The 13,750-nt window shown below is 30.6% G+C and overlaps 3 protein-coding genes across 3 annotated transcripts; 1 reads left to right on the forward strand and 2 right to left on the reverse strand.

The window, feature by feature from the left end:
- The first annotated feature begins 5,511 nt into the window (after window positions 1-5,511).
- Window positions 5,512-7,209, forward strand: LOC106332173 (pirin-like protein At2g43120). The gene is made up of 7 exons (XM_013770644.1): window positions 5,512-5,739; window positions 5,825-5,874; window positions 5,973-6,011; window positions 6,124-6,152; window positions 6,257-6,319; window positions 6,420-6,520; window positions 6,608-7,209. The coding sequence occupies exons 1-7, from the start codon at window positions 5,555-5,557 to the stop codon at window positions 7,104-7,106; spliced, it is 966 nt and encodes a 321-aa protein (XP_013626098.1). The 5' UTR covers window positions 5,512-5,554; the 3' UTR covers window positions 7,107-7,209.
- Window positions 7,210-7,743: 534 nt separating this feature from the next.
- Window positions 7,744-8,848, reverse strand: LOC106332274 (ras-related protein RABA5c). The gene is made up of 2 exons (XM_013770747.1): window positions 8,365-8,848; window positions 7,744-8,267 (listed from the first exon to the last, which is right to left on the reverse strand). The coding sequence occupies exons 1-2, from the start codon at window positions 8,693-8,695 to the stop codon at window positions 7,957-7,959; spliced, it is 642 nt and encodes a 213-aa protein (XP_013626201.1). The 5' UTR covers window positions 8,696-8,848; the 3' UTR covers window positions 7,744-7,956.
- A 1,949-nt stretch (window positions 8,849-10,797) lies between these two features.
- LOC106332763 (transcription factor bHLH129-like) lies at window positions 10,798-13,242 on the reverse strand. The gene is made up of 5 exons (XM_013771259.1): window positions 12,789-13,242; window positions 12,227-12,346; window positions 12,041-12,106; window positions 11,882-11,950; window positions 10,798-11,121 (listed from the first exon to the last, which is right to left on the reverse strand). The coding sequence occupies exons 1-5, from the start codon at window positions 13,089-13,091 to the stop codon at window positions 11,068-11,070; spliced, it is 612 nt and encodes a 203-aa protein (XP_013626713.1). The 5' UTR covers window positions 13,092-13,242; the 3' UTR covers window positions 10,798-11,067.
- Window positions 13,243-13,750: the final 508 nt, after the last annotated feature.

The raw sequence follows: 13,750 nt of genomic DNA on the forward strand, positions 1-13,750 counted from the left end.
ATATTTTAGGTTAATATAATGTTCTCTAATGGACATTAAACAAATTATGACATAAAAACCTTATTTTTTTCATCGAACACATTCTTGAAAAAAATGAACAGTATTGTTTCCACGTTAAATTATTTTGACTTTTATCTTCCATATGGTTTTGAAAGCTTTCAAATCAACCATCGAATTGATACATGTCATTTTAATGTTTTTAGTCGTATATTTAAGGAAAACTTACATTTTTGTAATTTAAAGTCGTTTTAAAAAAATTCAAAATATAACATATAAGAAAATTCTAACATATAAGAAAAATATAACATATAAGGTGTCCTTTTTTTTGTATTTTAAAGTCGTTTAAAAAAATATATATATAACATATAAGGTTTCCTCATTTTTGTAATTTAAAGTCATTTTAAGAAATTCAAAATATAACATATAAGAAAAAATCTAATTTTTTATTATATGGTTAATGTGATTGTTTAATTTTTTTTAATAATATAAATTTAAACAAAAATGAAGAAAGATGCAAAAATTGTTATCAAATCTTTATTATTCATAATCATTAATTTCCATATATATGTAAATCATATTAGGTAATTTTGTAGCTTTTATTTAAGGAAAAAATACACACTTCCTATATTTTAAGTTAATATAATGTTCTCTAGCGTTATATAATTATGGAATAATGTGACACCATTAGATTAAACTATACTTTATATTAGATGCTCTAGAATTTTTTGAAATGAAATTTATAAGGCATTTAGAGTGTCACCTAGGATTTGAGGTTTTTTTAATTAATACAAAATTAAGGTTCTAATTTTTCAAATGCTTTTCAATTAATATATAGGGGATTATTAATAAATATATAGTATGTTGAGTACGTCGATCAAATGAGATAGTGGTTATTTTGCTAATGTTTATTGTTTGTCAACTACATGTTTTCCCAACGAAAGATATATAATTATATTATTAAGTCTCGTGATCACTCTCAGTTTAACCAAAAACTGGACCATTGTATATCATATAAAGTTAATAATTACATACAGAAGACATTTCTCATATTTTTAGGCAGGCAACTAGCAATGAGAAGCGAGGAAGTGAATATAATTCACCAAATTTCAGTAAGTCGATGATTGATTTGATGTCCATTCTCTTGCAATAATGTGCATTTATGTAAGAACACGTATTGCTTAGGCATATAATATGTCACATTTGTTTTGATTAGCTCGAATAGATAAATATGAACTGAAAGTGAATACTCCACCTTTACTTAAGAAAGGTAACCCCGTGACAATTTTATAGATATTTTTTCTTGTCTCAAATTAGATGACGTTTTCAATTTTTAATATAAAATTTGTTAACAATTTATATTGTATAACTAATAATATTATATAGTCTATTTTATTATTGGTCAAATTGTGGTTATGTTAATAATAAATGATTATTTTGAAAAAATGTAAAATTAAATATTTTCCTAAACCGTCATTTGTTAGAAACAAAGAGAGTACAATCCCTTATATATTAATTTTGGAGCATTACAACATATTTCATCGCTATGTATCATCGCTATGATGATTCTTACAATCTTCAGAAAAATAAATTATTCCATATAAATATATATTATACTTTTTATTAAACTAACTATCAAATTGATTCGTACTATACAACAAAATATTTTCAATTCTTTCTTTAAATAAAAACTACGAAATTACCTAATATGATTAACATATATATGACAATTAATGATTATGATTAATACACATTTTGATAACACTTCTTGTATCCTCTTTTTTTCTAATTTTATACTATTAAAAAAATAAAAAATCACATTAAGCATATAATAAAAAATATATTTTCTTATATATTATATTTTGAATTTTGTAAAACGACTATAAATTGCTAAAAATGATAAAAGTTCCACACTGAAAATTTTGTGATCAATAGTTAATTTTTCTTTGTTCAAGCAAAATATAAATGATCATAAATTGTATGAATTTGAAGTCTCATTATTAGATATTCATATTATATATATATATATATTAATATCATTTAAATTAAATTATATACTATATAAAATATATAATTAATGTTAATTCAAAATTTTCAGTGGAGAATTATTGAGATCTTAGTATTTTAATTTTGAAATTTGCATTGAAAAATCTCACATTAAAATTTTAGTGATTAACGGTTTAAATTTTTGTTACAACAAATATACAAATGTTAATAAAATCATATGAGAAAAAAGTCTCAATAATAAATATTTATATTAAACTTTTACACAAAGGGCAAGATCAGAGTCCAAAAAAAAATCTATAAAAATCAAAACTATTAAAAAAAAATATTAAGAAAATCCCTCAGATCTCATAGCTATTAAATCTGATCATTTATGCACGGCTGGATTATGCTGTTGTAGTGAGAGAAAGCAGTGCATCCAGAGTTTCTGATAGAGAAGAATTGGGAGTATGTGAAGCTGACAGAGCTGTTGGCGACGGAGACGACGGGACCTTGACGTTTGTGACAGAGATTTTGGGATCTCCTAGTCGGAAAACGGTGTGGTAAACGTAATCATGGTCGTGATCAGAGACGATAAAGGGTTCCTACAGAGAAAACAAATAATTCCTACGGAGAATACAAAAAGATTGAGAAAGATAAATGATGGTTCTGACAGAGAAAACAAATAAATTGAGAGGAGAGATATGAGAGATGATTCTGACGGAGAAAACAAAGAGATTGAGAGAGATAATAGGGGCAAAACAGACATTAAAAACATATAAACCATAAAAGCAATTTGTACTGGACTGCAATCATGGCCGGTCCTAAGAGTTTGAGCGTCCTAAACCATTTAGTAAAGATTTTAAAAGTTTGAAAGGGTAAAATTGTGTTTTTACAAATTTAGGGGTCTATTTACTTATAAAAGTTTTCAAAAAATTTAGGGCCCGAGGGGGAATGTTGACCCTAACCGCAATTACTCTAAAAAAAATCTGATTATTTTTAAAACACACACATACAGCCATTCTGATGATGGCCAAATCATTTATAGCTGATTTACATCGAAAGTGACAACCTCTTCGCAAGTACTCTGATGGCGTAAGCATGAGTCATTCAAATTGATTTATCTTTTGAATAGGTCCTCACAATATTTTTTTTCCTAAAATGACAGATAGACATAACTAGGTTCCTATACCCATTTTTTATGCCGTCAATGTTACGTATGTGTCTATGTATACAAAGGTACCACGTGACATATCCCTAAGTTACACGTTGCCAGCAGCAGAAAGTCTAGAGCATCTTCTATGTTCATGAACTTTTGAACTGGTCTTGGAGGTTATTAATCCATATCTTTAAAACACCTAAATTTGGGGATTATCTGAAAGTTTCAGTTCGGATTGGCTAAAGTCTAAAGTAAACATATATTTTATAAGAATATTTTTAAAAAGTTTATCTACATAGTCTTATTCATCAGCCTTAAAGTCTATTGCTTTTCACTCTATTAGCTAACTTATAACTCCTAAAACTTTTTACAATTGTACAATTGTAATCAAGACTGAACTGATGAATACAAAGATATCAAAAGGTCTGAACGGAATCTTTTTTTTTTTTTGTCAACTTTTTATTACTGGGCCACATCAGCCTCACCGCAGGAGGCGCGGGTTGAACCCGAGATGCCTGGGAGATTGACGTGGTACGTAGACCACCTGTCCTAGAAGCTCCCGGCATCTGAACGGAATCTAGATTATGTAAATTTGTAATCAAGACTGAACTACAAAGATATCCAAAGTCTGAAAAGAATCTTTTTTTTTTGACAATAAAAGAATCTGATTTTTTACTTTATAAATTCTCATGCATTTTTTTTTTTTGGAAATTTGCCAAAACGGAACAAAAAAATAGCGTTGTTGTCCCTTTGGTATAATACCATCCTTAAGTTGTCTCTTTAGTATAATTTTTTTCATAATCCCAAAATTAACTCTTGATTAATCAAATTAAACACATTAAACACAATTTAAAAGCTTAAATGAATTTTTAAAGTTTAATAAAAAGGAAAAACCGTTTTAGTTTAAATTTTTATTTATTTTTATTAAAAAGTTTAATAAAACTAAAAGTTTACAAACGTATTAAACTTTTTATAAAAATCAAACTTTGTAAAACGTCTTTTATAAAGTTTATTTAATTTTTTTTACTAAAAAATTTCTTTTAAATTTTATTTTATTTTATAAAGTATACAAAGCTTATTTTTATTAAAGTTCTATTAAAAACGTTTTACAAAGTTTAATTTTTATTTAAAACGTTTTACAAATTTTTATTTTTATTTTTTTTACAAACGTTTTAAAAATGTTAAAATTAAAAAGTTTAATTTTTTTATTAAAAAAGTTTAATAAAAAGTTTAATAAAAAAATCTTTTTTTGGACATCATAGATTGATGAAGAAGAAATGGTAGTTTTGTTTTTTTTAGTTTTTCACAAGCCAAATCGATCAAACACGTTTTTAGGAAGTTAGAATATTTTTAGAAGATTTTTAGAATATTTACATAACTGAAATTTCATTAATTTTTGCAAAAAATCAGGTTTCCGTATCCGTAGAAGACGCCTTCTAAAAGTTTAGAAGAATGATAAAATTTCTGAATGCACTTTCTAAGTCAGGTTGATGTTAGAGTAGATTGTAGATTTCGCTTTCACGAAACATTAGAATATTTAAAAAAAGTAGAATCCGTATTAAGAAGGAAAGTGACTATCTTTACGATTAGTAGAATTCATTTTTCACTTATTTAGAATTTTAATAAAAAGTAGAATGGGCGTTCTAAAAACAGTAGATGAACATGTTTATTCTAGAATTCGTTTTCTACTAACCCATTTTTCGTAGAAAAGACAATTTACTTTTAGTAGAACGTATTTTAAAAACTCTATTTATCAAGTTTTTGAACCAAAAAAAATTACCAGTTTGTGTATATGAGTGTTTTATTAATTGTTTATATTTTTAATAATTTTTTTGATTCACAAAACTATTTATTTCATTAATTTTCAGAAATAGTAAGAGTAAAAAGAAGATAAAATGGACAAAGTTGATTTTATACCAAAGAGGCAACAATAATATTTTTTATTCTCTTTTGGCAATTTTCCCTTTTTTTTTTGCTAACAATTATCATGCATTTTCATTTATCGTTTTTATGGAAACCCAAATTTGGAAAAAGTGTAAAACTGAACAAAGTAGTAATATCCAATATTAATTTTATTTGATTATAATCACAAACTACAAAAGAAAAATAAATCAAAAGCCAAATTGGAAACTAGATTTAGATACAAGAGTTTTCTGAAAAAAGTTGAATACACAAAACGTTTATCAGAATCATAAGCTTCAAATCTTGTGTCATAATGGCGTCAGCATGACAAAATGCAATCAACGTTCTGGTTCCAAACAATGCGGCGGTGCAAGCTTTTTAAAACCCAATAGGACCCACAAACCTCTCAAAGCCGTCATGATCCTCTCTCTATAAATAGCTACACACAATCACAAAACCAAAACACACAAACAAGATTCATTTTACTAAAAACACGTCCTTTTACTTTAGTACATGAGAGCTGCGATAAACAAAGCAAATACGCTTCGAGGTTTGGTTACATTCGGGTTGATCAGAAACATCACATCCATGTCTTCTTCTTCTTCCCAAAGTTTCGTGTCAAGATCTGTAATCAAGAAAGTCTTCGCCAAGCTTCAGAGAGAAGGCGATGGAGCCGTCGTTAGACGTGGCATTTCCAGGTTCTCTAATCTTTCTACTTCAGGAAATATCAATGATTATCAAAGTCTTATATCTTCTGAGGTTTCTGTTGTTGTATAAACTCAGGAGTGAGCAGATGCTGTTGGATCCTTTCTTGATGCTAGATGAATTCTCCGGTATGTTCTTGGAAGCAGCCATTTTATTTATTTATTTAGTTTATACATTAAATAATGTGAGCCATTTATTAATAACTCTTTGATTACTCTTGGGGCAGTTTCACCTCCAGCTGGATTCCCAGATCATCCTCACAGAGGTCAGAATCACCTATACATATGTACACATTTACATTAATATATTAGAAAATGGTTTTATGTTAATATATATCTAACATTTTTGGGTGAAAATTTATGTTGATCACTGATCAGGTTTTGAAACTGTTACATACGTACTAGAGGTAAACGAAACATCATCATCCTCTTTTTGTAATTTTCTATAAAATAAACATTTTTATTCTCTTTAAGTATCTTCTTCTAATATTTTTTTCTTTTTTCGTGGTAGGGAGGGATTACTCATCAAGATTTCAAAGGCCATAAGGGTACAATATATGCCGGTGATGTTCAGGTAAAAGAAAAACAGAATTAACTGTTTATTGTTTGATAATTCAACAATTTAAAAACCCCTAGAAACCTTTTAAATGGTTTATTTTACTTTTATTTTGTAGTGGATGACTGCAGGAAGAGGAATCATTCACTCTGAAATGCCTGAAGAAGAAGTTAACAAAGGTTTACAGCTTTGGATCAATCTTTCCTCCTCCGAGAAAATGTAACACAAACATACACACTTACAAATTTGACGTTCTTTAGAGTTTCTAAACCGTATAATTGACTTTTAAACTTTTAACTCCGACAGGATAGAGCCAAATTATCAAGAACTGTCGAGTTCAGACATACCAAAGGCAGAACAAAACGGTGTCGAAGTCAAAGTCATAGCAGGAGAATCAATGGGTATTCAATCTCCTGTTTACACAAGAACACCAACAATGTTCCTCGACTTCATTCTCCATCCAGGAGCTCAGTTCCACCAGAACGTTCCGGAATCTTGGAACGCGTTTGCTTACGTTCTAGAAAGCGGAGAAGGCGGAGCTGTTTTCGGCTCATCAAACTCCTCTCCTGTTTCAGCGCACAACGTTGTGGTGTTTGGACAAGGAAATGACGGTGTTAGCGAGTGGAACAAGTCATCTTCCAAGAAGTTGCGGTTTGTATTAATTGCTGGAGAACCGATAGGTGAACCGGTGGTTCAGTACGGTCCGTTTGTGATGAATACACAAGCTGAGATTGATATGACGATTGAAGATTATCACTACAGTAAGAATGGCTTTGAAATGGCAAAGTATTGGAAGTCACAATGAGACAGAGACAAATAATGATCATTGTTTTTATCATTTTCGTACTTGTGTTTATCTTATGTGTGATTTGAACTGAAATAATAATAATAACAAACAAACATAAACATGTTTATTTTGCTAAATATGTGGGTGTGAACCCATAAGATCCGAGGCTGGCTTTGTTAAACATGTTCAACCTAGTCATCATTATTAAGGTTTCTACAATCTATGTTTAAATTAACTGTTCATACTATGATAACATTGACATATGAAGAAAGTATAACACATTTTCTTCCACTCTTAGAATGTGAAATAGAGACATAGGAGAAACAATTGTGAAATACCAAACGCGTATTAACATGATTGTTACTTTAATCATCTTATATTCAAATCCTAATCATGCCCTTGGCCCCTGCGGATATGAGATTGCTCCATAATCTTTCCGATTACTTGTTTAAGAACTACGATTTTTAGTTCTGTAAATTTGAATGTGAAGACCACAACATACTATATATTTGCTACAGTGTTAAATTCGAGTTTGTCACGAGTTACTAACATCCTCCTCCCAATTAGGCATAAACATTTGAAGCATGGACAATTTGCAGACTACCAAACTAAAAATCAATACGAAAATGTCAAAATTGATTTTAACACTCACAAAGTTTACAAGAGTTACGTGTAGAAATGAGAACATAACTTATACACAGACCAAACTGGAATTTTCTTACACTTCTTTTGTATCTCTATAACAAAGAAACTCAAAACACTTTTCTCTCTTTTGCTTTTAACTTCAATTGATAACCAAAAGAATGTCTTTGATCTTTCTATAAGTTATAACCCTCAGGACACAACATAAACAGGTTACAGAGAGACGTTAACTCGAACAGCAACTAAACGTCTTTGTCCCTTCGTTCTCGTTCTTGACCAAACTAACCCGATTCACAGTTAGTTCCTCTTTGTAAGAATCAGAGTTAAGCTGCTTCCTACTAATGTTACTATAGATCTCACGAATAACCATCTCAAAAGCTGTCTTCACATTGGTCGAGTCAAGCGCTGATGTCTCCATGAAAAAAAAACCATGAGACTCCGCAAGGCCTTTACCTTCCTCAACACTCACTGCTCTAATGCTCTCGAGATCGCACTTGTTCCCAATAAGCATCTTCGCTACTGTTCTATCAGAGTGAGCTGCATCAAGATTCATCCATCATTATCAAGATCTTATATCTAAGAGCATCGTCATCATCATGCATATGATCTAAGAGACAGAGAGATGAGAACATACTGTTGAGTTCATCGAGCCAGCGACCAACGTTCTCGAACGTGGAGCTGCGAGTGATGTCGTAGACGACGAGTGCTCCGACAGCGCCACGGTAATAAGCGGAAGTGACGGCGCGGAAACGTTCTTGACCGGCGGTATCCCAAATCTGAGCTTTGACCTCCTTGCCGTCGATGACCATGCTCTGAGTCTGAAACTCGACGCCTATGGTGGCTTTTGAGTTGGGGTTGAACTCGTTGCGAGCGTAGCGGGTGAGGAGATTGGACTTGCCGACGGCGGAGTCTCCGATGATGACGATCTTGAAGAGGTACTCTTCACCTCTCTCGTCGTCCGACATGTCTTCTGCTCTGTACTGATTTGTTCAAGAAGTAGAGAGAGAGAGAGAGACCACTTTGATCAAGAAGTAGAAAGAGAGAAAGTGTGTATGTGTTTTGCCTTTATTAGGCTGTTTATGAGGCTCAATAAATGTCAGTTACTTTACGCATGAAAGTAGATTTTAGCTAAAATCACGCATCGTGAATTGTGAACAACTATGAACTAAACCTGATTTATCTGTTATATATGCCATTTTAATGTCTACACTTAGGCCTGGATGTCTCCAGTCAAATCAATTCGGATTCAACCGGGATTTCGAATTTTCGCAGATATGAAATAGCTTCATTTTTTGAATTCCGGTTGGTTCGGTAAAACCAAAAATCCAAAATGCCATGGAATAAAACTCATTCGGTATTCATATTAGATTCAATTCGGTTTGGATTTATTTTCGTCCACCTCTAACTACACTAGTACAGTATATTATTATATTATGGCACCGACAGTTTTTCTTCTGTGTTTCATGTTTAAATAAAATTTGATTTCAGGTATTGAGCGGAGATATTAGGTGGTAGACGCTAAACCCTATTGGCGGATATTATGGACCTCAGAGCATCTCCGAAAATGAATTATATTTTGAAATACCCAAAACTCTATATTTGAAGTTTAAAATTGTTTTTCTTCAAAAACAAAACTTCAAACTTAACTTCAAAGCTATTTGTATTTTATAATATAATCTTTATATTTGTTATAACTAATTTAAATTCATAATTTTTTTGTAAATAACTAACATATATATAAACATATTACAACAATATTAATTAATAAAATATTATATTAAAATATAAAATTTAAAACAAAATAACTTAATTAATATTAAACTTCAAGCAAAATACCCTATTATTCCATAAAGTGATTTTCGTAATGCATATATGATCTACTACTGCATTTTGAAGTAAAAATAGCTCTACTCATTTTTAATTTGTAGATTAAAGATAAAAATTATTGAAATTGGGTGATATTAATATTTGTAAATACATTAGATCAGAACAAGAAAGTAAAAGAGAAACATAAAATATTGCTAAAAGACTAACTTTTATCGATGATACTAATACTCGTAAATATATTCAATATGAACAAGAAAGAATTGTACGAAAAGACATCATCATCAACAACAACAACAACAACAACAACCATCTTCAATCACACAAAAAAATGGGATAATATTTGAAAATTTTGAAGGTTTCAGATCAAACTTACCTGATTATTAGTGTTGCTGTAATATTTAAATCTGTGTAATAATTATGTCTTCATGTAATTTTTTAAAAGTTTTTTTTTGTATATTTTTGTTATATAAATCTAGTTCTAAATATTTTAAATCTTTTTTTAGAGTTTTATTTAATTTTATGTGTAAACTTAATTTTTGTAAACAAAACTTAAAATATTTATGAGATATAATTTTTATAAGGATTAAAATAATAAACAAGAAAATATTTATGAATTATAATGGTGATGTGTAATTGTAGGGACCAAAATACAAATAAAAATATGAAACTTCAAATTTGAAGTTTTGAGTAATGAAACTTCAAATATAGAGTTTCACTCCTCAAAACTTCAAATTTTGAAGTTCATTTTTGGAGAACAAAAAACTTCATATTATATAGTGTCTTTTGGAGATTCTCTTCGAACCTATGTCTTGTTTGGATGACATAGAGTTTGCTGCGGATGATATTTGAGAGTGACATAGAGAAGTTGATCAAGGCTATTACTAACCCCACATCAATGGCCTAGTCTTATGAGCATCCTATCTATGCATAGAAGATTTCATCAACCTTCCTTCCCGTTTATAGTTCGGCAGGCTAACCAGTTTTTTTTTTTGTAGTTGCCTCCATTTTCTTCATTTATAAGAACTTTGTTAGACATTTGTATTCCTGTCTGGCGATAAATTGCTGAGAGTTGAGAGAGATTAACACTTAAGTAGTAACTACTACTTAATTATGAATCTATAATGAGTATGTTTGAGTTTAAAAAATAAATTCATTTGCAGAAACGTAGGATCGACTAAACTATACACACACGACAATTATCAAATAGTAGGTTTTGTTCTAACTTAAATTAACTACATTTTATTGGTAAATTTGAGATCGTGTACACATTTTCTTATTGATTGATCGAATTAGTTTAAGTTAATATAAGTGATCATTGTGGTGAAGACTGCGAGAATGTGTTAAAGCCAGTCTTCAAGAATTGATCACCATCCCTTTCTTTACCACCAAAAATCACAAATATAATTAAAATCTTTTTTTTTTTGTTCTTTCCGTCTTTGAATTGATTCACTTAGTCTCTTTTTCTTCTATACCATCTTGGATCATGTTTGGCAACATATCATATAATTCATCATTGCTTCTTGCATGCCCCGCAAGTGCATCTCTCCATCCCCTTTTCCAGTGACTGCCATGACAAACAATCAACGAAAAACACATTGAGCAAATATTTTCACATGTGAAATATCGTACAAGCCTATCTGTGTTTTGAAATCTCATTTCCGTTTGTATGGCTTTATATGAATAGAATTTTAACTCCAGTTTATATGGAATCTCAGAATCTAAGGTTAGCCTCTAACATGCACATGCTATATATATTTGTATCATACACACATCTATTTGTATGTATACGTACGTAGATCGATTATGTATAATTATTCTTTCAGAGGAGTCCATTATAAAACTATTTTTTGATGAAAACTCTTTAGAAGAAAATATGTATTAGATAATTTACGTTTTTTTTACAACAGATAATTTACGTTAAAACAATATAAATGTAGAAATTTATTTGTTATTAAGAGATCCATGCAAAACAAACTATTAAGAGATCAGGACAATATCACACATACATGGAAAAAATCATATGATCAAATGATTTTGTTTTTATGTTCACCAGGATATATATCAAAATCTAAACTAACTTTAAAATTTACAGTTGTCATGTAAGTTCTGGAGTATAGAAAAAGATAATACGCCCCTGAGTAAAGATTGGTTCATGGTTTGATCAATTGTGCAATGGCTGCTATATTACCAAAAATGCTTTTACGAATACCATAATTTGGTTATGAATTGGTTAAAAGTAGCCTTTTTCAATACTTATAATATAGACAATATGCTCATATTTACTTCAGTTTGAGAAAATGCCGTATGCATATATAAGGACGCACCTCTATATGGTGTTGAAGACCTTTGATATGCTCAACAGCCAAATCCAACATGTCTGCATAGCTCGTTTGCTGCAAAAAGAAATCAACTTCATTTTGCCCTATATAATCTTCTTAATTACATTTAAATTATTTGACAATTATATAAGTAATATTCCTCACCTTGTCCATATTGGGCACAAGTTCTTGTAGCTTCTTCAGCTTCCCACTTATTCTCGTTCTTCTCTCCTACACATAAAACTTGATTATACTCTTGTTTTCTTTGGATTTCAAATATAATTCTCATGTATGATTATGTGCTTAGTTATGTATTTTGTAATAATATTAAAACAATAGAATACAACTAACCCTTTCAGCGATGCTGCGCGGGTGAGTAGCACAGCCACGCTTGGCCCTAACCTTCCAAGGCACCGAATCCTCTGGGATGTTTATCATACTCATCTCCATTGACGTTTGTGGCATGCTAAACTAAAGAATCAAAACCATATCATACCGAAAAGGAATATAACCAGTTAATAGTCCAAACCAAACACATGTTAAAACTTTACACAATAAACAACTGTTAGCAAATGTCTAACTTGTGGAAAATATACATAAATCAATCTTAAACCTTCTCCTAGCTATTCATATATTACGTACACAAAACCACTCAGCATATATATCTTACACCAAAACCACGGACCACAGTATAATATCATTTCTTAAGATACAACTTGTAAATCATACATATATCAAATCCTAAACGCTCCCCAAACTTAGATAAAAGTACAAAACATCTCAACTTTGTGCATATGCATTACCCCCTTACCTAAGAGATTCCAAGAATTATGAAACTTGTATTGCATAGAAAGTTAATATATTCAACTTTTTATACAGCATAAATACATATAATGAACAACAACAAATTTACCTGAGTTTCTAAGGTGAAAAAGTCGGTGGTCTTGGACCGTTTTCCGGGTTCATCAATGGTGAAACTGATTTGAGAAGACGAGTTATCCCAACTGTTATGATCATTTCCAAAACTCATACTCGTCGATGCAACACAGTTTATAGCGGCCAAAGGCGCTTCCACCTCCGAGTTATGTTCTTGATGACCACTACTACCCCCGCCAGAGAATCTCAGCTCCGACTTCAACCTTGACGGCACTCGCTCACCTCCATCGCCGTATTTTCCGTTTGGCCGCCCTTGAGGAAAACCAGTTCCCTCTTCCATCAATAAATTTAAATAGAAAGAGAAACAAAGATTATGTAGTGTAATGTAGGGTTAAAACTTGTAATTATCTCAGTATTTTAATAACCAGTATGATCTTAAAATGTATTTATTACAAAACAGAAGAGAATGGGTCTTTGTTCGAGACTCGAGGACCTCTTCATTTGTCTCCATTTAAATTTTATTTATCTCCAATTTGACAGAGAATAACGATTCATGAAAAGAATCTTAATAATATTTCACTATTCGAATTCCAATTATTACTAATATTAATGTATATATCCTTATATAATAATGCAAGAGGGGTAAAATTTCTTGGGCTCGCACATGGATTACAATGGAAAATAAACCGGCCGGATGCAATGAAATTGCCCAAAAATAATATAAATTATACAACCAACAATATTGTAATTGTATACTTTTTATAATGACAAGTAGGCGAATCCAAAAATCAAAGGAGTGACTATGATGAAGCCATGTCATCAGGGTGAGCTCTCATGGCTGCTTTGTCAGAAGAAAAAGGGGCAAGTGGGATGGATATAATATTGCCAAGTAGACTGTACTTTTGTAATGACTCGCTTTTTAACATTTACTTTTGGCAAGTGTAAGTTTTTATAATACATGCTATTTGCATTAAAATGCATTATTAAAAGACACAACTT

Source organism: Brassica oleracea, chromosome C3, assembly GCF_000695525.1.
Source record: "Brassica oleracea var. oleracea cultivar TO1000 chromosome C3, BOL, whole genome shotgun sequence".
In the NCBI taxonomy this organism is placed as follows: domain Eukaryota; kingdom Viridiplantae; phylum Streptophyta; class Magnoliopsida; order Brassicales; family Brassicaceae; genus Brassica; species Brassica oleracea.

Coding starts and splice junctions, on each gene's coding strand:
- LOC106332173 (XM_013770644.1), top strand. CDS start 5,555: ATGAGAGCTGCGATAAACAAAGCAAATACGCTTCGAGGTTTGGTTACA. Junction 5,875..5,972: donor GATGCTAGATGAATTCTCCG/GTATGTTCTTGG, acceptor CTCTTGGGGCAG/TTTCACCTCCAGCTGGATTC. Junction 6,320..6,419: donor TATATGCCGGTGATGTTCAG/GTAAAAGAAAAA, acceptor TTTATTTTGTAG/TGGATGACTGCAGGAAGAGG.
- LOC106332274 (XM_013770747.1), bottom strand. CDS start 8,695: ATGTCGGACGACGAGAGAGGTGAAGAGTACCTCTTCAAGATCGTCATC. Junction 8,268..8,364: donor CTGGCTCGATGAACTCAACA/GTATGTTCTCAT, acceptor ATCTTGATGCAG/CTCACTCTGATAGAACAGTA.
- LOC106332763 (XM_013771259.1), bottom strand. CDS start 13,091: ATGGAAGAGGGAACTGGTTTTCCTCAAGGGCGGCCAAACGGAAAATAC. Junction 12,347..12,788: donor TTTTCACCTTAGAAACTCAG/GTAAATTTGTTG, acceptor TTGATTCTTTAG/TTTAGCATGCCACAAACGTC. Junction 11,122..11,881: donor GTCTTCAACACCATATAGAG/GTGCGTCCTTAT, acceptor TTGTCATGGCAG/TCACTGGAAAAGGGGATGGA.